General features: G+C 48.0%; 2 protein-coding genes across 3 annotated transcripts; one reads left to right on the top strand and one right to left on the bottom strand.

Moving 5' to 3' along the window:
* The first annotated feature begins 8 nt into the window (after window positions 1-8).
* Window positions 9-4,094, top strand: LOC136784898 (SID1 transmembrane family member 1-like). The gene is made up of 10 exons (XM_066745832.1): window positions 9-540; window positions 901-1,213; window positions 1,284-1,582; window positions 1,649-1,799; window positions 1,886-1,969; window positions 2,039-2,356; window positions 2,439-2,979; window positions 3,070-3,338; window positions 3,431-3,640; window positions 3,793-4,094. Exons 2-10 carry the CDS (start codon window positions 1,046-1,048, stop codon window positions 4,084-4,086), a joined length of 2,334 nt encoding a protein of 777 aa, XP_066601929.1. The 5' UTR covers window positions 9-540; window positions 901-1,045; the 3' UTR covers window positions 4,087-4,094.
* A 750-nt stretch (window positions 4,095-4,844) lies between these two features.
* LOC136784896 (acetyl-CoA carboxylase-like) lies at window positions 4,845-24,675 on the bottom strand. 2 transcript variants are annotated; one of them, XM_066745829.1, is made up of 7 exons: window positions 24,430-24,669; window positions 18,606-18,830; window positions 13,277-13,400; window positions 6,356-11,977; window positions 5,964-6,243; window positions 5,594-5,874; window positions 4,845-5,463 (listed from the first exon to the last, which is right to left on the bottom strand). In XM_066745829.1, the coding sequence occupies exons 1-7, from the start codon at window positions 24,501-24,503 to the stop codon at window positions 4,849-4,851; spliced, it is 7,221 nt and encodes a 2,406-aa protein (XP_066601926.1). In that variant the 5' UTR covers window positions 24,504-24,669; the 3' UTR covers window positions 4,845-4,848. The 2 variants fall into 2 exon arrangements, with proteins under 2 accessions (XP_066601926.1, XP_066601927.1); XM_066745830.1 differs by lacking the exon at window positions 4,845-5,463 and having other exon boundaries at window positions 5,735-5,874; window positions 5,964-6,212; window positions 24,430-24,675.
* Window positions 24,676-24,763: the final 88 nt, after the last annotated feature.

Below are 24,763 nucleotides of genomic sequence, written 5' to 3'. Positions count from 1 at the left end.
TATGAACTTTTTTTGAGGGGGGAGCAAAGTTATTCGTTTTATTGTGCTTTAAATTAGTAGAGTAATTTTATTTTTTGGAGAAATAATAGATAATACACCTATCTCTTTAATCAATGAAATTGTTAAATCACCAATAGACATGATATGTACATGTAATATATATTATATTGCGGCATCGCCACTTGACACACTAGTTTGTGAAGTGTGAAATGTGCCGGAGTGTATATAGGTAGTAGGTGTAGGTGATGTATGTACATACTCCGTGTCTGGACAGTCGGTCGGTATCTACATATAGCTGGTAAACGGCAAAGTATAAATGGTCATTTTATATAAAAATATTAAGCACGGTGTGCACCACGGGAGGAGAGAGCGCCTGGTGCTTGGTCAATTTTATTTGTTACTTTCTTACAAATATTTACAGATTTTTTGATAATTTTGTAGAAGTCGTTACGGTTTCTAAGCAAAAAATTGTATAATTTAAAAACAACGACCAACTGACATGGTGGTATTTTTGATCATCTCTTCTCGTTTCTGCAGCTGGTAATTATATTTATCAGCACAAATGTATCTTTTGTTGTTGTTAATAGTTTCAAGTTGAAATAGAGTTTTCATTTTCAACTTTCCTAATAAATTTTTATGCAAGTGCCTCAATTTTCAGAAGTTCAACTTTTTTTTTTTAAGTTATTAAAGTTTTATAAATTTTTCTCGTTACAATATACATGCAAAATAATGTAGAGTTTTAGTTATTTTCTCCCCGTCGCTTAAATTTCTATGCATTTGAAACTGAAATCTTAAGAAAGTAATAGTTTGGTTACTCTAAGATGAGAATGATGAGAGACTGATAGGAAAGAAAGGTTAGTTTTGAATTGTATTCTTAATCATGCATATTTATTCTTTTAGTTTGACAGGACGAGCAGAACAATAGAGTCAACTCGGCTATTACCAGGGGATTAATAGACAGAGCAATCAAAAGTTTAAGTCGTTCCATCACAGAGTGCAACAGGCTGTGCATATTTATTAGGCATAAGACAATATATTAGCTACGATGCAAATAATGGGAAACTTATCTTTCATGCTGCTGTTTTACTGCTTCATACGAGTAGGGATCTCTTCATCGGTTTCTCTGTATCCCAATGTGATAAATGCTAATTATTCGCAAACCTACAATCATAATGTTAATTCAAGTCTTGAATACGTATTTATTTACCATAATGTAAGTATTTCAATTTTTTTTTTTTTTTAATAATCGAAAAGCTTAGTCATTGAAAGTAATTGGTTTATAGGACACAGACATAGAGACTGCTAGGATATGTGTCGAAAGCAATGCGACACACAATTCTCCATTGATCGTAGTTGCTAGACAGAGGCAAGGGACACTGTCATGGCAATTACCTTTCATCATTGAGAATAAAAATTTCACTAGTAGCTATAACAGAACTAGCCGCTTGTTGTGCTCGACAAAATATTATCATTCTTCCATTGGAGAGCAGAAGGAATTTGTATTCATCAGTATATCGACGGCTAGTGATATTTATGTTAATTTTCAGCTTACCGTGGTAAAGGAGGCGCATTTTTACATGAAGTATGTTATTTGATAGATTTAAAAAGTAGAAGCCTATTATTAATTTTCGCGAAACAAACATTTTAGGTCTGGAGAGGAACGGTCGGCAGTAATTTCACCCGCAGATCCTACATATTTTGGATATAATTTTGCCAATGACACAAGGAGCTCCTCCGTAGTTATCGAGGTTTCGTCCGACAATGACACCTGCATGACCGTCTCGATACAAGAAGCTTCCGTGAGATATCGCTATTGATCAACGAAAATGTTTATTTGCAGTAAGATGTTATTTCAAAGACTGAGGCTTGTCTTTTTATTTCTCAGTGTCCAGTATTCGATTTGGAGAGAAATGTACAATTTGTTGGCTATTGGGAAACTGTGAGCAAATTAGGAGGTATAACTGTAGCAGTAAGTATGCGCCTCCGTTCTTGGACTGGTCGACAGAAAGATACGTAATGCACAGATAACCGTTTGCAGAGGGAAGCTTTCTCATCGGGCTTCTTTATAGTGCTTGTCGTGAAAGGGGACGACACCGACTGCGTTGGGTATTCCAGTATGAAAGCCAATAGATTTAAAAATGTCAGGGTCACTGTATCTTCTAACATTGCGCGCAAGGATTATATCATTGCGTGTTCAATAGCGTTAACAATTGTTATGGGATTCTGCATCTCGTATATGATAAGTGCTATAGTTGCGAAAGTTAAGAAAAGTAGAGAGACGGTGGCTAACGAAATTCTGAATAATGAAATTCGTTATACCGAGGATGCGTTACCCGGACCGGCGACCGTGAAAGGGGTTCGTTATTTATTGCATCGAAGTGTAAGATTTCATTATGGATGTGCCATGATTGAAGACAAAATGTGTAACTAATTTTTAGGGAGCAGTGGACGACTCCTCCTTGGACGAGGATGACGTAGATATTATGAACGACGTCACCTCGGATAAACACGTCAGACGTATGAAGCTAGTGCTCTCGGTCTCGGATCTGGCTCACAAGGAGCCGAAAATTCTCAGGCACAAATCTCGCTTATACCTGTACTATCTGATAACAGTGGCTATATTTTACACTCTACCCGCCGTTCAATTGGTGTGGACCAATCAACGCGTTCTTCATGTCACTGGCAATCAAGATCTTTGCTACTACAATTTCCTATGCTCTCATCCGATCACGATTTCAAAGTATTATTTTTCCGATTTCAATCATATTTTCTCAAATTTCGGTTACGTTCTGCTTGGTCTGCTCTTTATATTTTTAACGTACATGAGAGAGACGAACGTCGAGGAAATGGAAAGGAACAAATGCTATGGCGTTCCTCAGCACTACGGATTATTTTACGCGATGGGATTTGCCTTGATGATGGAGGGCCTTCTGTCCGCAACATATCACGTTTGTCCGAATCAGAACAATTTTCAATTTGGTAAGCCCCTTTAACGAGCTGAAATTTAACGCGTTCATCTGGCATGGTCGCGCGCGCGTTGACTATCCATTGATACCTGGCTCATTTCAGATACGAGCTTTATGTATATAATATCAGTATTGTGCATGGTGAAGATTTATCAGACTCGACATCCCGACATTAATGCGCGAGCACCGGTCACCTTCGGCGTCCTAGCCGTTATTATACTATTGAGCTTAATAGGAGTGTTCCAAGACTCGAAAAATTACAGAATCGTGTTCGCTGTGATATATCTGCTGGTCTGTTTATTGCTGATCGTAAAAATTTATTACATGGGTCAGATCAAATTCAACCGACGTCTCATCCTCACGATCACGACGGTAATAACACGTTAGCTTTAACGAATGCTTCTCTTAATCTTAATTTTAATTACAACCGACCAATACAATGGACGCTTCCTGTGAGATTTCAGACATTGAGATACGATAGAAGCGCCGGTATTGCGAATCTACTACGTCCCATTTATTGCAGCCGATTCGTACTGCTGGTGATCGTTTATCTGAGCAACTTTGGATTGGCTATCTTTGGCTGCATTGATTACAAACAGAGCTTCCCTCAATATCTCTTAGGGATACTAATCGGCAATTTAATCCTCTACACATTCTTTTACATTATGATGAAGGTAGGTAAATATATTTTTTGCCCCTCTTTGCACACACACACACACACACCGCGCGCTACAAATTGCGTAGCAATTGTACCGTGCGTTGCGATGCTATAAGCTTGCTATATCCTTTATTAACAATCTTGTATAATTTTCTTCTTCTTTTTTAGATAATTTGTGACGAGCGTATTCTACTTACTCCGTTGATATATATTTTAATATCTTTCGTATTGTGGGGTTTTGCACTTCACTTTTTCATAAATAATTCCGTTTCGTGGAACGTCACTCCGGCACTGTCGCGCTTAAAGAATAAGCCTTGCCAGCACTTGCTGATGAATTTCTTCGATAACCATGACGTTTGGCACTTTCTCTCTGCATTCGCCATGTTCTTCTCCTTCATGGTGCTGCTTACTTTGGACGACGATCTTATGGATACTCACAGAAGCCAAATATCCGTCTTTTAACAAGGATCGTTAATTGTGAGCAAATCGATGATACCTATGAAATGAAGTGAATTTGGAAATTTGAGCCAACGCGTGCTTTAAACGACACTTGTGTGTACATATATATATATATATATATATATATATAGAAAGAGAAGGAGAGAGAGAGAGATTTTATAATGAAAACAAAAGAATAGTGTTAGTATTTTTGGGTCCCGATGTGTGTTGAGAAAACATGGATATATATATATATATATATAAATATGTACGTATATGTTAGGAGAAAAGCCGAATGTTGTATAATTGAAAAGGTCTCGTCACCGGCGGACTATAATTTAGGTTTTATTAAAGAAAGAAGAGACGATTTTTTCTAAAAATAAATATGTGTTTTTCTATAATCCCATTTACACACGCTTACACAGTATATAATAGCAATAATAATGATAATAATAATAATAATAATAATATGATAATAAAGTGGTGGAAATGTTGAGGAAAATAGGAGCCACCCTTTATATTCCTTTTTAGCTTTAGCCGTTCAGCATCGAGACATTTTTCCCATAACAAGAGTAAAAATATGAATGGAAGGTATTCTCCCTCTGACCATGAGAATAACGCGCTAATTACTCTGGTATTATTCGGTAGATTATCGACACACAAGGGCAGCAATGTCGCGCAGATCTCTGTACAATTGATCGTAGGATCGATCGATATTGCTGGGAATAGGGGAGAAGATTTGTTGGAAATACATATGGGGAAAATGTGTAGGGGAGAGGGGGATTATTAGGAAGAGGTGGGCGAATCATTATGATGCTCCTGAGCGGTACCCTCGAGCTGCGCCAGAGCTCTTTGCAATTCCGCGCGCTCCGAGGGATTCAACCTATGTACAATTTCGAGGACCGCGTTGAGCTTTACGTCGGGGATGCTGTCGAGAGACTCCTTGATACGCGTGACCACCGCATCCTGTTTTACGCAGGTAACGTTGCGCGACACAACGCTATTCTCGCTCTGCCGTTGACTCTCGAGCCAGAGCGTGGCCGCCTCGTCTTGATCCCAGAGATAGGACTCGGTGGCACCCTTATCCTCGATGAACCATCTCCGTAACATCGGCCCTACCTGCCTCACGTCCAAGCTGGGCTGGGTAGATAAAATTTCACTCTTGATCTCCTCCTCGTGCAATCGTCTGCGCAATCTCCAATAGAATATCCTGCGGGCCTTTCGCCATGGCACAATCTCGTTGATGCAATTGACCTCGAGCATCCTCTCGGGCGTGTCGTGGAGGTCCGCAAAGTGAACCGCCACCTGATGATACATCGGCTCCAAAATCTTCTCCCTCTTGTTGATCTGGCTCTCTATCTGTGCCTTGTCGTCCGGTGAGTTGGCGCTCGATAATTCCTCCTGCGGGTGTGGGGGCAATTGGGAGTTGGACCGGCCGTTAATAGAGTTGCGTACAATGACAAAAGAAATATCTTAACGCGGTGCACACGGGGGAGAAACGAGTGGCGGCGACTCGGCGCGCCGGGCTTACCTTGAGCTTTTGGATAACGGGATCCATCCGATGCATGGCCTTGACGGTGTCCTTGGTTCGGAATTTAATTTCAACGATTCCGTCGGGCTCCAGTACACCGCCCCTGCTGGTATTATCGGCGAACATCTCTATATATCGGGGATTTATGGTGGGATCCAAGACTGCCCAGGCGCCGCCACGAAGCTCTCCGTAAGGCGGTATGTAGATGAATATCGGTCTGGTGTACTCTCTCAGACCGTCGACTATGTAAGCTCCGAATTTCATGACTTGCTCGTACATGTCTGGAAAAGAGGCGGATGAGAGTTTGTTCGACGGATAAAAGTATAAAAAATTGCGGGGGCGCGCTGGCGCACGAGGCGAAGCAACCCACCTTTCATGCCGCTGGAGAAACCTCTCCAATTGGCGAAGATGAAGAGCGGAATTTCTTCCTTGGAAAAATCTTTGATGGCCTGCGCGGTCTTGTAAGCGCTGTCCGGGAACCAAACCTGGCCCGCTTGGGAGATGGTTTTCGCCTCGGAGTCCAAGTTGGCAGGATCCGCGGGAAGGTGGAGCTCGACGGTCCTCGACTCGGCGGCGATGACACCGCACGGTATTCCTCCGAGTTTCGCTCGTCCTGCAACTACAGTTTGAGCCCAAGGTCTCATAATTTCCTAAAAAAAGAAAAAAAGAAAAAAAAAGAAAAACGGAAAGAAAGAGAGAAGAGCAGAAGGCGCGCGATGGAGAGAGCGGTGCGAGGATGTAGAGGGGGAGGAGAGGACATACCTGCCAGGAGCCGCGATCGAAGAATCCGCTCTCCCAAAGGTTCGAGTCGCTCGGTGAGAATCTCCCCTCGAACATGAGCCTCGGATCGTAGGCGGTCTTGGTGGGCATAAAGGTGATCTCCCGGTCGATCGGATCGATGCAGAGACGGGGCCTGTGTATCGGTAGACGCGCGCCTTTCCTCTTCGGTACGTAGCTGAGCCACTTGAGGGTGGTCGCCACCCCATCGAGATCCCTGGGATCCGTCGCGTGGGAAATGCCGTTGTTGTGCATTATCTGGATACCGCCCAATTGATTGTTGCTGGCGTAGACCTTGCGGCCGAGGACAGCGTTGATGGCTCTGTACCCGGTCAAGATAATGTGCGAGTTTTCGATCTGAATGACCCTCTGGCCGAGCCTTATGAGGTAGGAGCCGATGCCGATGGCTCTGCACGAAACTATGGATATAGTGACGATCTCCTCGTAAGCCAAGGAGGTCTCGGCGGCGATCAATCCGGCGTACTTGAGATTCTCCACGCCCAAGCCGTAGTCCTTGCCGATGATGTCGGTGATCTTGTAGCGCGCCTCGCCGGCGGGATCCTCGATCAGCGAGGCTTTCAAGGAATTGAACGGCGCCAATTTGGCGTAATCGTCGGGCGTCAGATAGATGTACTTGAAGCCCTTCTCCGGCTCGTTCTCGTCCTCCCAGGCGATCCTGAAGAGAGCCTTCACCTCCTCGGCGAGGCCTATCCTAGCGCCGGAGTTTGCCGAGAAGTAGACGCGCGGTACCTTGAGCTGCCTCGCCCTCTCGGACGCCCTGTAGAATACCAAGTCCTCCCTCGTGCCGAACGATCCGATCTGGTAGGTGATGTCGTTGGCGATCAGTATTATGTCCCTACCCTCGGGATACTCCGGTGTGTACATGGTCAATCTCCAGGCTACCATGCCGACGTCGTTCTCACCTGGTAGCCTCTTCTGCTCGACGAGGTTGTCACCCTGGAGGAGCAGCTCCACGCAGTCCATCACAGGATTGGGTGGAGCGATGTGTTGTTGTTGTTGTTGTTGCTGCTGCTGCTGCTGCTCTCCCACCTCGCTCGATAGCCCGGCACGCTCCTCGGCGTACCTCTGCCAGATCTTGTCAATCTGCTGCCTGAACATATCCGGCAGATCGTAGACGTAGGTGGTACCGAGGCTCTGGGCCTGAAACCTCTTGGCCTGGAGGTAGTCCTTGGTGAGGTAGGGCGTGGATATCGGCAGACCGTGCATCGGTCCAGGCCGGAAGTTGTTGCCGGCGGCGACGGCGCTCTGGGGCGGATAGGACTCGAACCTGATGATCCCGGTGTTGGCGTCGGTCGACTCGGTATACAGGTGAAGGTCTATGCTGTAGCCGCTGTCGTTGGCTATGCAGAGCCTCAGGTTGGAGGTCTGCTTGCCCGGGGCGGGCCTTATCGTCATCTTGATCTCGGCCTGCCTGACCCGCAGCTTCCAGAGCCTCGGGCCGTAACGCAGGACCATGCTGGTGACGCTCTCCTCTATCCTGGCCGGGTCCATGATGACGGTCGGCACGAAATTCAGGAATATGTGATTGCACTCGGTGCGCTTGGCCAGCGGATGGGAGAAGGCGACCTCGAGCTCGTCCATGGCCTCGAGGAGCACCCGCTCGCCCTCGTTGTGAAGATAGTCGAAGCTGGCCTCCTTGGTGATGAGATCCGAGTGCCGTATGATGGACCGTATGAAGAATCGGTAGTCGGTCACCTGCTGTCCCTTGGCGACCTTCGCCTGGCCCAGATAGAGGTGCATCTTTTGATTGGAGGTCGGCAGAGCCTCGAGATCGTAGGTCCTCATTCTGTTGAGCTCCAGCTGGAAGGCGCAGCCGGGCTCGAGGTGACGATAGATCCTGTCCTCGACGAATCCGTCCCGTTGTCGGAAAGTGAAGAATTTCGGGAATTGTCTCTTCTTGAGGGCGGCGAAGGTGACGCGCCTGATCCCGCGAGAGACGAGCTCCTCCTTGTTGCCGGCGCACCAATCGCCGAACATTCTGGCCATCGCCGCGTCGTCCTGCTGGCCGTTTCCGTTCTCCTGCACCGCTATGCTCAGTATGTGAACGGGTTCGACCGGTCTGTCGCCGCCGCCGCCACCTCCCCTCTCAACGACGGTTCCTCCTCCGGCGGCGGTGGCGGCACCACCACCACCACCACCACCACCACCACCAACGCCGGCAGAAGGAGGATCCATGGAATTGCTTATGGAGACGTTGATGGAGGTACTGTGACGAGACTCGCTGGCCCCGGTAGCAGCGTCGACGGCCTCGAGGACCTTGGCCGAGATGGAGTTGGGCGAGGAGAGGTCCTCCAGGAGGTCGAGCACCTCGTCCGAGTACTGACCAAACTGATGGAGATCCTGAAAGGCCGCCATCGCGCCGGTCCTGTGATTAACCGTCGCCTGATTTCGTCGATTGGGATGATTGTTCGGTAGCATGAATTGAAAGTGCACCAGCGGTATCTCGCCGGAGAGCTCGAGGTGCTGGAGGCAGGTGAGCTCGTAGCTGATGTAGGCCCGTCTCACGTAGACCTCGAGGGCGGCGTTGCACACGGCCCGATTGGAGTGGTAGAAAAAGTCGTGGAGAATGTCGAAGATGGAGGTCTCGGAGAGTATGAGCTTCTGCAGGTTCTCCGGATGAAAGTCGTGGCCGTACATGTCGACCGCCGAGAGGAAGATGGACTCCATTTGATTGTGCCTGAGCTCGTAGGCCGGCTGATGGGCGGCTATGAGCACCTGTCTGGCCCTCAGGGCGACTCTGCTGTGCTCCGTTCGATTGAGGCTGGTGAGCTCGGTGAGGGTGCTGGAGAGCTCGTCGGTCAGGCCGGGCTCGTTCGCCCAGAGGTGATCTATCAGCATGGTCACCAGGACGTTCTTCTTGGTCACCTGATTGTGGCTGAAGATGACGGCGGTGACGGTGGCCGCGTCGTCCTTGTAACGATCTATCAGGGCCGAGACGCACTTGTCGTAGTGGCCCTGCTGAAAGTGGCTCTCGACCGTGAAGTACTGGCGCAGCAGCTCGTGCACCGCCGTCTTCATTCTACCGCGAATGCCGTTGCGGTACCTCTGTACCAGCTGAACGATCGCCTGAGTGGTGAGGAAGAATACGTCCCTCTCGGAGCGCTTGGAGAGGGTCGCCGCGTGACCGTCTATCACCGCGGCGATCTGCTGGCTGGGAAATTGGGCCAGCACCGAGGTGATGTTCCTCTCGTACAGCGACATGAGCTTCCTGATCTTCTTCTCGACGGACGGCGGTATCCTGCCGGATATCGTGGCTATGACCTCCTGGAGCTCGAGGAGGGGCAGGCTGGGGTCGCGCAACGAGTACATGAACCTCTCGATGAGCTCGCGCAGCCTCGGCAGGTGATAGGGATCGGGCAGGCAGTAGCCCGCCAGGGTGTTCTCGAGGGCCGCCCGGTACTTGGAGTGCAGATGATTGAGCTTCTCGGGTATGGCGGGTGCCACCGGGGCCGGGAATTGGCCGGTGTACTCCTGGGCCTTGGTCACGAGGGACGGGTCGTCGAGGTCGAGCCTGGCGATGAGAGTGCCTGCCTCGAGTACCGCCCCGGGCCTCTTCACGTAGAACACGTTGCCGGACTCGCCGGCGGTCACCGTCATCACCATCTTCATCACCTCGATCTCGGCGTAGGCCTTGCCGGCCTCCACGTGGCCGCCGTCCTCTAGGAGGAAGCTTATCAGCTTGCCGGCCGAGGGCGACCTCAGCAGGGACGGATCGTTGTCCTTCTCGAACACGCAGGTCTGATTGCCTATGACGATCCTGTAGCGGTCGACCTCCTCCCTCATGTAGGTGGTGAAGCTGGCACCGTCGAGGGAGAGTAGGAGGCCGCCGTCGGAGAGACGATGGAGCTCCACCTCCTTGTACGAGCCGTTCATCACGAGGAAGTAGCTATTGGGGCCGGACTTGGCGGCCTGCACCCTGTACTTGTAGCCGTCGTTTATCAGCTCGACGTCGACGATGTTCTCGAGATCGTTGCTCGCCTGTATCTGTCCCTTCTCGAGGGCCGTCTGGAAGCCGGTGAAGGCCGCGGTGATGCTCCGGTCGGCGATGTGGAGGGCGCCGCAGGTGACGGCCAGCAGGACGTCCGGCTTCTCGCTCCTCACGCGCTCGGCGATCAGCAGGTCCAGCCAGGCCGTGTCGATGTTGTTCGATTGGAAGGACTCGGTCTCCAGCAGGGTTATCAGATACTCCACGGTGGTCCTGAAGTCGCCCCTGATGCTGAGCTCCTTGAGCGCCACCACGAGGTTCTCCCGGGCCTGATGGCGGTCCTCGCCCCAGGAGAAGCAGTGGCCGAACTGGGAGTCGGCGAACTCGTGGAGGCCGCCGGAGGCCCCGACCGAGAAGTAGCCCCAGACGTTCTTGGAGGAGCGAAAGTTGAGCTCCTGCACGGTGCCGGAGCTCGGCTTGAAGCCCTCGTCGGGATTCTCGCTGGTGATCCTGGCGGCGATCACGTGGCCCCAGGGCTGGGGCTTGTGGCGCGGCCTGTCAAAGTCGATCGGGTTCTCGCCCCAGGGGCTCTCGCCGTACAGCAGGCGCACGTCCTTTATGCGACAGAGCGGCAGGCCCATGGCGATCTGCAGCTGGGCGGCCGGCAGATTCACGTCGGACACCATCTCGGTGCAGGGATGCTCCACCTGGAGGCGGGGATTGAGCTCGAGGAAGTAGTACCTGCCGGCGGTGTCGTAGAGGTACTCGACGGTACCGGCGCTCACGTAGCCGACCATCTTGGCCAGTCGCACGGCCGCCCTCTCCATCTCCTCGAACACCTCCGGCTTGGCTATGACCGCCGGCGCCTCCTCGATGATCTTCTGGTGCCTGCGCTGTATCGAGCAGTCGCGGCCGAAGAGGGATATCGCGTTGCCGTAATTGTCGGCGAGCAGCTGGACCTCGAGGTGCCTCGCGCACTTGGCCAGCTTCATGATGAAGATGGGCGAGCCCGGTATCTCGGTCTGCACCTGACGGAAGAGGCTCGGCAGCTCCTCGGCGTTCTCGACCTTGCGGATGCCCTTGCCGCCGCCGCCCTCGCTCGCCTTCACCATTACCGGGAAGCCGATCTTGTTGGCCGCCGCCAGGCACTCCTCCACGCTCGACACGCAGCCCTTCTTGAACAGCTCCGACGAGATCTTTATCTTCTTGCCGCTGTAGTGAGCCTTGAGCTCCGAGCCGGACCACGGCAGGGTCGGCACGTCCGCCGTTTGCGCCACGATGCTCGAGGCTATCTTGTCGCCGAGCGCCCACATCGCCCTCTCCGACGGACCGATGAAGCATATGTTGTTCTTGTGCAGCAGCTCCGGTAGCTTGGGATTCTCCGAGGCGTGGCCCCAGCCGGCCCACACCGCGTGGACCTGCGTTCGAATCGCAATGTCCACGATCAGCTCGACGTTGGCGTAATTGTTGTTGTTGCTACCCCCTGGCACCGGGACGTACTGGTCCGCCATCTTTATGTACTCGGCGTTGGCCTTGAGGTCTTCCGGCGTCACCATCACCACGAAACGTATCGCCCTTTCGTTCTTGAACATCTCGTACGACCATCTTCTCACCGATCTCATGCATTTCACCGCCGCTATTCCGTTGTTCGCTATCAGCACCTGTCCACACGGACCAGCCAGAGGAATCAGTATATATATGTATATACTATATTAGAGGGTGGTCGTTGAAAACAAATTTTTTCACGGATCCCCATGCAAAAACCACTAGTATTTGATGAGAAACTACAGTGCTTGAAACCTGTGGCCTCACACAAATGATAGAAACACGTGCCTCGATGCGAGATCAAATACAATTTTCGAAGAATTTTACAGTTTTTCGCAGATAACTCATGAAATATTCGATTCTATGAAAAGATGCATATAACCTTTTCTCCGAAGAATTAAATTCTACATAATAAAGCTTCTATACATTTTTCTTCTAGAATGCATACTAATCGAGATATTGCTGAAAAATCGAGATCCTCTTTTTCGTTTATACACATTATATTATGATATGTTTATATGAATAATTATTTTCAGTTTACCGTACAATTAACATATTTTATTAAATTAAGAGAAATAAAATGTGTAACTAGAGCGAAATAAGAATAACTACTCATATGAGCATATGTCAATATATAATATGTGTATAAACGAAAAAGAGGATCGATTTTTCAGCAATATCTCCATTAGTATGCATTCTAGAAGAAAAATGTATAGAACCTTTATTATGTAGAATTTAATTCTTCAGAGGAAAGGTTATATGCATCTTTTCATAGAATCGAATATTTCATGAGTTATCAGCGAAAAACTGTAAAATTCTTCAAAAATTATATTTGATCCCATTGAGCCACGTGTTTCCATCATTTGTCAGGCCACAGGTTTCAACCACTGTAGTTTCTCACCAAATACTAGTATCTTTCAAGGATCCGCCAAAAAATTTTTTTTTTAATGACCACCCTAATATATATATATATACGTAATATACGGCAAACATGACGCGCGCGCTCTCTCTCTCTCCCCTCCCTCTTGACCAAACGCAGAGAGGGGGAGGGGGGGGGGGGGAGCAGAAGAAGAGAATCCGCTTTGGGAAAAACCAAAGAGGCCTATATATATATATATATATATATATATATACGAGCGCGTATATACTTGACGGCGCGGCCTTTTCCGCCGCCGTGTTTGACCGAGGCAAATCAGGAGAGATCAAAGTACACACTCTATTATATTATATGCGCGCGTCGTCCTTGCCAATATAATATTTCACGGAAGGAATAAACTTGTGTGTCGTACGCGCGAGAGCGGCAACTGATTTGCGTCAGAGATTCATTCTCGCAGCGACGTTTCAATTTTTACAGGAGAAATCTTGGGAGCGCGAGCGTGCGCGCCTGCGTGCAATGGCTCTCTGCACATATTTACCTTGTTTATCACTCTGCTACCGCCGAACCTGTGGACGAATTCTTCCGGTGTCGCAACCGTGAAATCCTTCTCTTGAAGCCTGCTCTGAGTCTGGATCATCACCGTTCCCTGCGACATGCTGGGCCTGTCGAGAAGATCAACGCGTTTCTCTTTTACTTCCATATACGCTTCTCGCGCTCCTCCCACACATCCTTCTTATACCTATTCTTATAAAATAACAACAACAACGCAATCCCTCTCGTCGCATCGTATATGTACATTTTTTTCACTATCGATATTTATCCGTAAAGAGTGCTGACTCGCTCTATTTCTCCTTCTCCATTGAAATATACGACGGAGAAATTGCGCAAGCATCCAGCGTACGTGGCAAAGCCAAAAAAGCCAATCTCTCTCCTTGGAAAAAACCCTATTCACTCCGCGCCTATACTTATTCTTTTCTTCGTGATGCACGCGTGTATCTATATGCATTTAGTTTGACGATTTGAAGAAAGTTAAAAAAACGTGCGCTCGTGTGTCATTGAAGAATCGACAATGGGAGCGAGGGGGGTGTTTGCTCATTGCTGCTACCAAGCAATTGTGCATAGACTAGCGGTTTTTTCTTTTCTTTTCCTTGCGCCAGTCGGAGCTTCGGCATACGATTACGAGCAGCGACAAAAAAAAGACGTAACGAACGACGCAAGTCGATGAAACACCCGCAAAAACGACAAGCTCCAGTCACACGCGAAAAAACTCTCTTTTTTTTTCTTCCCCTCTCCATCAGAGAGAGAGAGAGAGAGAGAGAGAGAGGGATTGACAAGTGTGATGGGGAAGGGGGGGGGGGGATAGAAAGAAGGGAGGGATCGTTTGCTTCGGACCGTTTTGACAATAAAATTTCTTAGGGCCAATGAAAAATTTGAACTGGAGGATATATTAACTATAGAGAGACATGTACGCGCGTGTGTGATGGGTGTATATATCATTACGTTAATCCAGGAGAGGCGGTGGGGGGTGCAAGGAGTCCATCCTTTCGTGGCTCGTCCTCTTCCTCTTTCGCTTGAAAATCCTGCTTCTCAAGGTTGACTTTGGCCACCCCGGCCAGCAGATTATCCGAGCTTTTCCATATAGGATCCTTCTCGGTGCTCTGAGCCAGTACGAATCGTTTCATGCGCTTCATCCTGACCGATCTCTGGTAATCCGTGCCAGGAGTTCTTATAAAATTCACTAATTTGTCGATCCCGGAACGTTGCAAGGATCCAGTGGTGGTGGTGGTGGTGGTGGTGGCGGCGGCGGCGGCGGCGGAGGCTGCAGCCGCGGTAACATCCAGCTGCCAGTTTAAATCTCCTTTCGGGAAAACTATCTGATCCAGCGATATTTGTTTGGTAAATTTCCTGATCGGATCCACTTTGAGGCCGGACTCGCCCACTTGATCTTTCTACTCCTCCCGATTGTTCGAGGCTGTTGCTGCTGCTATACAGCAACTGCGCGTCTCTGCAGCGTATATAGCTGTAGAATCACCGTGACGAGTTCAAGAAATCTGTAATAGGTATATAGGTGCGCGTGTAATCTTACGAGATCCTCGTGCGAGCAAGGACGTGTAGGTATAGCTATAATGCAGGTCTCTCGGAAGTTTCCTTCTTCCTTCGCGATATTCTCTCACTTTATCCAAAAAGTGCGGAACAAGGTAGTGACGCGACTACTCGTCGTTTATTGGCTCGCGTCCAGTGGTGGCGCGCGCGAGGATGCTCTCTTTAACGCAGGACTCGTCGGCATGCACTGACAGACAAATTTGTCAAAGAGCGCAAAAGATTCGCTCCTTTAGCTTCTTTGGCGTCGCGAGTGCGCAGAGGACGCGTCGCGGCTGTTCCTCCTCAAGCAAGAAATATTTTTCAACCAAACTCTGAATTCCGATTAAAGGTCGACAAAAGCAAGGAGGAGGGGATCCTACGAATGTATATATAGTGGGAGAGAGGCACGCTCGCGCGGACGGGCGAAACGAAGACTCGAGCGATACTGCGATAAAATAACACCTGCTCGTTCTCTCGATCGCGAACGACGACGACGACGATGGAATGGGAGGGGAGGGGACAGACTCGCGTATACTCGCGCAAACTATATGACAATAACGCGATGATTCTTGGAGAGATCTTTCCACTTGAGGGTAGGAGGAGGGAGACGAGCGAAAAACTTGATAATCGGGCGCGTGTGCCGATGGAGCAGAAAAATGGGAGACGCGAGACAAAAAAAAAGTCGAGGGAAGAAACGAAAAGTATATATATATATACGTGCACGGTTCCCACACAATTGAATCTACCATGCACATACGACAAGGAGAAAATTATATCGATTAAATTTACATATTTATACGCGAGATGCGCGTGGATGATGGACTATTTAGCATCACCCCTCCCCTCCCATCCAACGAGAGGTTCGTTCCTATCGTGCGGGGCGCGCGAGAGGAAACGATTAGCCGTCGCATATACACATATATAGAAGCTAGGCTCGTGTTCGAAGGATAAATCACTAGCGAGCATCGAGAGTCTCCTCAGTCGCGTTTTCTTCCCAGTGATCTCGGCTGCTGCTGCACTACGCGCAACGGTGCAGCGTGCGTTCATGCACCTTGGATACTGTCGCTTTGCTCCAGCACGCGCCCGCGCCCGCCCTACTGATATGCATTGGAGGAACAAGATTGACCCGCGCGAGTGCGGAAGCTCTGTTCCTTCGGCCGGCCGCGACCGATGCAAAATCATCGCTCACTTGGAACTCTCGCATCCATATCCTTCAACGGGCCGATATTACGAGGCAAGAAAAGTTTTATTATCCACGATAAGCTCGAGCAGGAGCACGCGCAAAGCTAGCCATCGAGGAATGATACATTGGAAGACAAATATTTCTTGCTATGGTGCGCGTTCTTAGAAATTTAGAGTGAAAAATGAGGAAGAGTTGGAATCACGCGCGCGCGCAAACAATTAAGCTACGCCATTGAAAGAGCCTCCTATATACCGCAACTTTCTAAGTTACCGTTAAGCTTTTCCGTCGCTAACGCTAGCGCTCGGTGTTTCGATAAGAGAGAGAGAGAGAGAGTGAGACACACACAAGGATATACTATAGGTGTCCCTTTCAATTTCTTCTCTTGCTCTTCTCTCTTTTTCTCTCTCTCCCCCCCCCCCCCCCCCTCCTCCTTTCATCAATCTCGAGAAAACAACTAAAACTCCAACTTGTCCATCCTCCTTATTTCTCTCTCTTTCGCGCGACAACAACAGCATATGTAGCAGGTATATATGGAAAAATCTTTCTAAAACGCATGCGTGTAAGCTAATCAGTATTAGCCGAGAGAAATTTTTCCTGGACACTTTGAGGGCACGCGCGGGGGCCGTTAAAGGCCCGCAGCACTGACGGTAACTACAATGGAGGTGTCCCCAACACCAACAGCTGTTGAGGCAAGAGCGTCGCGCGCGACTACGAACGTTCGCCACACGCCAACTAAACTGAACCGATAGCCGATAGTCTCCACTCTTGCCTCGCTCGCCTTTACTTTCATTCTCGATTACACGTCTATATACTATATAGTAGACATCCTTTCTTTTCCTTCCTTTGATCTCGAGCGATGCGAGACGAGGTGGCCCACTCCCCTCCGTCGCTCTTTCCTCTTGCTTTCTCTCGCTCGCGTTACGGCCCCCCCCCCCCCCCCCCCCCCATTTCGTTCAGTGGCAATACGAGCGAATCGAGTGTGGCGAGCGAGCGAGAGAGAGAGAGAGAGAGAGAGAGAGTCCGAAAAGAGAAATGCTTACTCTTTTCTCCGAATGGAAACGAACATTATTTTTGCTGCCTGAAAAACGCTCTATATTCGGCTCGACAATAGAATCGTTTGGATATATAATGCAGAAAAAACCTCTTTCTCTTACTTTTTCTCCCCTTGCATTCCACTTTTCATTAGCTCCATGCGTTTATTCGCTATCGGGAAGTGTATAGCTCGTAAATTTTGCTGAATCCTAATAATTTCAAGCAATTCGACAAACCTCGGCTGAAATTGTTGAAATTGGTTGGAACAATTGATGCCATATATGTGTGTCAACATGACATTTTTTCTTTCTTTTTTACTGGTAAGGTTAAATACCAATGGAGCTTTTCAACGTTTCTATTGGCTCCTTCGCTAAAAAACAGAATAAAGTATCGAATAAAGAATGTATTGAATGACTGTGTGTAATCCGAACAATTATATAAGATTGATACGCGAGAGAGAGAGAGAGATGCTAACGGTAATCGCGATATGGCTCCAATTATTCTAGCCCCCCTCCCCCCTCCTGCCAATAACGGCAACTCACTTTTATACATATTTAAGAATGAATTGTTCGGAAAGAGGGAGAAAAGAGAAGAGTGATGAGAGACCTCGTCATGTAATAATCAGCTGCTTTGATCCCTGACTCTTTTTTTCTTTTCTCGATCGAAGCATCGAGAGACGCGTATACACAAATATGCATGCAGCTGAATAATTATATGCAAAGCAATAATCTCTGCTGCTGCTACGTACAGTATACTACACACGTTTGCGCCGGCCTCTTGCCAAAGGCAAGGACGCGCGAGTGCTTTAGAGGGTGGGGGGAGACTGATTTCCTCGAAATTCACGATTTCTATATATGAGCAGGAGGGGGAGAGAGGGATAGTCCCTCTTTTGTGAAAATTTCATTGCTCCGCAGCTTGGCGAGCAAACAAATGGACAAATTTATTTTACGTGATTTTGGTCCTTTATCAGGTATATATAGCTGTGCAATAATTCGCGCGGTTTATACATTTGCCGTAGCGTCGTTTCCTCGAAAGAAATTGAATTTGTCCATACAATGATTGGCCGTGTCGAAAGACGATGTTGACAACGGTAGCTCGATTCGACGATTCGCACGTTTTTATTATTGTTTTTCTCGCGTTCGCTCGATTATTATTAAAACACGGAGCCAGTCAGCATGCAATAGTCGATATTGGAGCAAAACTTTTGCGCAAACAAACTGCTGCCTCTGTGCCCCTACCCCTGCTCCGTCCCTTTACAATATTTTCTTCCTCGCGATCTTTCTTATATAAGCAACTTTGAGTTGTTGTTCCGCCACCCCAAAAGGATGACCTTCCTATATCGATCATTATTACAGAGCAATATCAATTCAAAATTGATCCTCCTCCCCCCTCCTACGCGTATTTTTACACTCGGACAGAGAACGCTTGACAACGCACCTGTAATATAAAATGGAATAAAAATGGAAATAAGTTAAAATTAAAATTAAAATTAAAATAAAGATAAATGTGTAAAGGGGATGTTGAAGGGGAGGGTGGTGTGGTGCGGATGTGTGAGACGAGGAAGGAGTACCTGAGGCGCCTTCGACGTTCGACCAATCCAGGCATTGCGTTTTGGGAGGATTGCTGGTGGGAAGTGACGTCAGTGGGGAAGCTGTTGGTGCTTTCGCTGGGGAAGCTGTCCTCGTTCTCGAGCTCCTCGCTGGGATCCGGCTCACCGACTACAAAACTCACTGGAGCTTCGGTCACGTCGTTCGGCCCCGGTTGTTCCGGTCCGCCTGGTTGCATCTTCTCGCCGCTACCTTCGAAAACAATCCACGACCCTCTCAATCATCCCTATTTCTATATATATATATATATATATATATACATGTAGAAACCTTATCGCGTCCCTCGGCCGCCTCGTTGGCCAGCGCACACCCACACACCCCCACACTCGTGCGAAAAGAGAGACATCCTCCTCCCTCCCATTTTTCATGCAAGTCATTATGGTGGTAACGGAGGATCGACGCACTCCGAACCATCTCCCGCGTCCAATTGTTAATTCATCAGCCACCAAACAAGCAAACGAGCAAACAAACTTTCGGCCCTATTATTGTTACTTTTATTTTATTCCAATGATCCAGCTCTTTTTCCCAGCCCCGGATAGACTCGCGTAATATTCCCTCCACCAACGACGAGACGAGACGAGACGAAACGATATCGACTTTACAATCCAAGTCACCCGCATATCAGCTGGCCCAGACAAATTAGAGACATCGTGCATCTCTCTCTCTCTCTCTCACACACACACACATATAGTTATATACATACAATCCCAAGAAGCAATTAATCAACCCAATTTTATTGCACACAATGAGCCTTTTCGAGGTCGAGGGAGAAAAGCATGAATGGCAGCCCGTTGTTCTTTTTTACAAAATGATCGAGTCGAATAGGATTTTCGCGGAGGAGGCACGAGCGCAGGAAGAATCGTGTGACGCACAGCAGCGTCGGCTAAAGGTTTCACTTGGTTGATTATTCAAATGGCAGCATACAAAACTTGCCTCGCACCTCTCGATTATCAAGGAAGTGAATAGGGAGACTCGCGCGCGAGCGAGCTCGTACGCGTCACCCCACTAAGCGCCTGCCTGCCTCCTTCTCCTCCTCCTCCTACCTCCTCTTTCTCAATGTAATTCCGAAGGCTGACGATCGACCACGACGCTCGCGTCCCAGCCATTAATGATAATCAACTACGATTATCCGGTTGATTTGAAATGGAAAAATGTTCAAGCTCTACTTCCACTCTGCTTTTCCATACAAACTCACTCTCTCTCTCTCTCTCTCTCTCTCTCTCTCTCTTTGTATTCCTTTGAGCGAGTCTTGTGTCATGAAATAATTATAATTTCAAGTATCGTCGTTAGTGCAAGCATTGATGGCCGACCATCCAACGATTCGTGCGACGGTTCCACCGACAAATGTGAGACACGAGAGGAGGGAGAGAGAAGGAAAAATGGCCGCCGACGCACACGTGAATTGATAACGGTGGAATAATGGAATGCACGCAACGAGCAACCGTTGCAGTCTTATCCAACCGAAAGAAAAGTATATAACGATAAGGAAAAGCCAGCTCGATTTTTCAAAAATGGTCGTCGGACAATGATCGACGTTCGAAAGGGGATACCAAGAGGGATCTTTTATACTTTCATTTCTCCTACAAAACTCTTTTGAATTTTAAAAGCGCGCGCGCGCGCGCGTCCATTCCCCATGTTAAGTATCGTGTAGCGTTGGAAGCATATATGCATGCGTTTCATCGAAAATTAATAATATATATATATATATATATCGGAGGAAGGGGAAATGTGTTGTGCAGGCACAGGGGATGAGTATGATCGATCGACCGACCGACATATGCCATCATGAAACTCAATCTAAAATCCCAAGGCGGGCTCTGCGCACTTCCGGTTCCTCAGCAGCTAGTATACCAGCAATGATGAGATCCAGCAGGTTCCGGAACATGGAACAATGCGATTCTCCTTCGATCCGAGGAGGTACAAGGGAGAGGGTTGCTGACCTCGGTGCTCTCCTGCCAAAAACCTGCGGTTTCGTAATCGACACGTAAATATTCTCCTTGCCCTGCAAGAATCTCCCTCAATTTTCACAGCAAAACAGCAATGGTGTTAGAAGCAGCGCAAAACGCCTCGTCGGTCGGTCAGCGGCGACGGCGGCGCAAGCCAATGAGAAAGCAACCAACCCGGGCCCCTCTATAGTTATTAATCAAAGTACAATCCATCCCTCCCTCTTCTCATTCATCAGCTAGGGTCGCCAATGTACTTTTTCTCTCAGCTCGACGAAACGGCGGAATAATTTCAGGCGTTTTTCATCACGTCCGCGATTATCGATATAATGATATATATATAGTTTAAAATTACATTGAAGGTTCCGAGCTTTAGGAAAGTTTGAGCCAATGTTTCCGTTACACCCTCTATAGCCATAGCCGGTAGGTAATGAGTCGAGTTGTTAGAGGCGCGCGCGGTGAAGAGCGCGCTCGATAAAGAAGAGCCATGTGACTCGGGTTGGAAGGAAGGAGGCAGTGTGTGGTGTTGCCACCGAGCAATCTCGTTTCTCCTCCAGAGAGAGAGAGAGAGAGAGAGTCGTGCGTGCGATGCGTGCGCGTCGCCACTCGACACGTGCTTTGCCAGCGCGAAGCTCGCTCCACTCATCTGGTCCGATCATCTCTTCTCTTCCTTTCCCATGTACCAGCCAAAGTGCCAAAGAACGAGGCGAGCCGTGACACGTGAGGGAGAGGGAGGGAGCGCTCCCTCCCTCCTTCCTCTCCTTCCGAAAGGGCATCTTCGTTACAGCACGCACACAAAACAACAACACGTGATACTTTACGTTTTATCCCACCTCGCTCGCTGTGCGGTGGCGTTCGCTTCACGCGATAACCTCCGCCTACCATCTATTTATCCCAAGCTTTTCACGACCGACCCCACGAGAGAATCTCTAATACTGCGACTGTCTCTGTGATCCCTTCCGTGCGCGCGCGCCGATACGTCAGATTTCTTTCCTTCTACGACGCACGCACACCCTACACCTCCACTCTCAACGACACCATTTCAAAAGCTCTTAGTATTGAAATTCATGCAACAAGCTACGACAAAAGCTCGAAAGCGTTAAAAAGCAGAGAGATAGAGAGAGAGAGAGAGAGAGAGATGTACTATCAATGTGCTGTTTACCTTGTTGGACGCTTGTCGGTAGACGTGAAAATTCCCCCTTAATCAAAACATGATCCACACACGCGTGAGTGTTGCGGCAAAGTTCAACTAATGGAATCTACAATTCAGAACAGAATGATTTGTGAAAAGGAAACCTTGCTTACTTAACATGTAAATTCGACCGTCTCCTCTAGTAACATATTATACAGCCCGCTTGCTATATACACACATATACTTCTCTTTCCTCGAGAGAGCTCCTCTGTACGTTCAACTCTCTCACGACAGTTATATATTCCCCTATTCTTATTATTATTATTAGTATTAATGTTATTATTATGAATGTGTAAAGAAACAGTGGAAACATCGACACGGATGAGAGGGATATGTTTTCGTTTGTTTTGGCAATTGTTCGGAGAAGGAAGGTCGGAGGAGAAGGAATGGGATAGTATTTTCAAAATTCATTCGTACTAGAGAGAGAGAGAGAGAGAGAGAGAGAGAGAGAGAGAGAGGAGACGGATGGGCTGATTGATGCGTCGTTGATCGATTGTGAGTAAATAAGAAGAAAGACGTGTCGAACCTGAATCGTAAACTCGATCGAACGTTTTCGGGCTGTAGAGACTCGACCGAGTACTGGCGAGTACTGACTCGAGTGAGAGAACAGTGATTAGTTATCGAGTCCGTAGACCGAGCGAGCGAGCGAGCGATTACTATGGAGTAGAGGTGAACGCGTGCTTTCCGACAGAGTGGCGTGGCGTGGCGCAGTGGTGTTGGGCTAGGAGAGGAGAGGAGAGGAGAGGAGAGAGGCGGGACGAAAGCTCGCTGTAAACGAAAAAAGGGAGGGAAGAGGAGAGAAGGGAGCTGACGAGAACACGCGGAGTGTCAGCCAGCAGGAAGGTCTCCGTCAGTGTCGAGGACGAGCCACGCGATTATCACCGACGAGTCGAGTGAGTCGACCCTGTTGACCGAGTCCGATATTCCTCGCATTTTACCATCCTACCACTCACAAGTATTACACCCCGTATGTGTACATACGTTAAACCTCGCGGCGTCGGCACAGGCCTGTTTCCCTCGAGTGCCAAACAAACCCTCGATGCACGTACATACGCCCTTCTCCAAAAATTATCAAATCAAAACGATCCCTATACGTGTATAATTGCGTATAAACCCTTTGTGCCTCAACAGCCATTCTTCCACCAAACAGAAATGTACGCGCGCACACACATTCACTCTCTCTCTCTCTCTCTCTCTCTCTCTCTCTCTCTCTCTCTCTCTCTCTCTCTCTCTCTCTCTCTCTCTCTGTTTACATTTCCTTGCCTCCTCTATTGCCCTTCGATGCCTACCTGCCCCTTTACTCTTTCTTACAAATTTCGCCAATTGATTTCATACCGTACATTATTTATTTTGCTGCTTGGTATAAGCTAGACCGCATAAAATAGAGATAAAATTCTGACGACGCGCACACTTTTTCCCTGTGCGATTCTCAGCTCGTACGTGTACGTGCGTGGTCCTATGTTTTTATTGAATAACGCACGATGCAAAAGATTCTCCCCACTGGGCCCGCGGTATAGCGCAACATTTTTCACCCAACTTTCAAGATCATACGATTTACGACCTCGCTCTCGCGCGTCAATAAGTTTCTTCTCTTCTTCTCTCTTATCACACGCGGGACCCTCATGATCCACAACGCCGCCGGATCATCGCGTGGCCACTCCAAGAGATTCGGATAAATCTCGACGCTTCTTCTAATACCATTTCAATCATCGCGCGCCTCTTCCAGATAGATCAATCTTTTATACTTATCCCCACGTGGTACGTAGATATATACAACAACATTGGGTGCTGCGCGTATCCGGATTCATGTATGTGGGAGACCTGTACACACTCAGCTGCAATGACCTTGAAACTAGTTAAAACCAATGATAACCGCCTTCGAGATAACACATGTACATTTCGTTATATTCAATGGTGTTTCTTCTTCGTAACCGTAAAACTTATTCCTATACTCTTGAAAATTATTTCACCGCGATATACGTGTCAATTTCTTTCATTATATACACACTCTGCAGTCGCGCCATATATATGTACCATTGCGTTTTTCGCCACGTTATGGAGAATCTCCCAAAGAATTTCTGCCAAAAAAGAAAGAAAGAAAAAAAACGAGTAAGAGATAAAAAAAATAAAGAAAGACAAAAAAAAAGGAATGATTACTGAAAGGGCGCGACACATCAATCATACATATCAACCCTGGAAAAAAGGTTATCGATCGAATTGTGTCCGGAATAACGGGGAAAGGGGATCGAATCACGTGCTTCTCCATTCGAAGAGTAAATAAACAAACACTGCACGTTCGAAAAGTCGTCTGGTTACCGCGGAAACCTCTGTGGCGGCCATATTGCTGTTAGTGACGTAATTGCGCAATTTTGCAATTGAAAAAATATCGATAATTGAAGGAAAAAAAACCTAAAAATCATATTGTAAATGATCAAAAAAGTGACAGATGGTTGTGATTGGTAGACTTTCTGGTCAGGCGACGTACGGCCAGCCGTGATTGGCTAATGGAAAGCGTGTGGTGTTTCCAAGGAACACGCGTCATCGAATAATGAATGACCGATGCGATTTTAATTCGGTCATGACATAAAAGCAGCAAGCAATACCACGCTTTGACATAGAAATGCCTGGAATGCCGTTGGAAAAATCACTCACCGGTGACGAATCTTTCGTTGAGGAGGAGCTCTTTCCTCCTGAAGGTTAGGTTCCCTTCTCTCCTGGTCTGTCATTCGTTTCTCTCTAGGTTTGATATTTACAAATGTAAAAACCTCCGACTTTCACCGGAAACTCGCGACTCTCTTTAAACTGGACGATCAACGCTGGGAACCAAGCTATCGGCAGTTGTCACCTGGACATGGATTTTTTTCACCATTCGACGTTTCGGTTATTCTCGTGATTACAGAATGATAGGAATTTGTATACCTTGCATACCGACGCCTCCTACTACCAATAATGCGTCCTAACATCCCCCCCCCCCCCCCCCGAGACC

The sequence above is a fragment of the Prorops nasuta genome, unplaced genomic scaffold (genome assembly GCF_024137725.1).
Source record: "Prorops nasuta isolate Cenicafe-Biocafe unplaced genomic scaffold, Cenicafe_Pnas_1.2 PNAS00095, whole genome shotgun sequence".
Classification (NCBI taxonomy): domain Eukaryota; kingdom Metazoa; phylum Arthropoda; class Insecta; order Hymenoptera; family Bethylidae; genus Prorops; species Prorops nasuta.
This window is presented reverse-complemented; position numbering and strand designations above follow the sequence as displayed.

Coding starts and splice junctions, on each gene's coding strand:
- LOC136784898 (XM_066745832.1), top strand. CDS start 1,046: ATGCAAATAATGGGAAACTTATCTTTCATGCTGCTGTTTTACTGCTTC. Junction 3,339..3,430: donor TCATCCTCACGATCACGACG/GTAATAACACGT, acceptor GTGAGATTTCAG/ACATTGAGATACGATAGAAG. Junction 3,641..3,792: donor TCTTTTACATTATGATGAAG/GTAGGTAAATAT, acceptor CTTCTTTTTTAG/ATAATTTGTGACGAGCGTAT.
- LOC136784896 (XM_066745829.1), bottom strand. CDS start 24,503: ATGACAGACCAGGAGAGAAGGGAACCTAACCTTCAGGAGGAAAGAGCT. Junction 18,831..24,429: donor CAACGAAAGATTCGTCACCG/GTGAGTGATTTT, acceptor TTTCGAAGGTAG/CGGCGAGAAGATGCAACCAG. Junction 6,244..6,355: donor TCGATCGCGGCTCCTGGCAG/GTATGTCCTCTC, acceptor TTCTTTTTTTAG/GAAATTATGAGACCTTGGGC.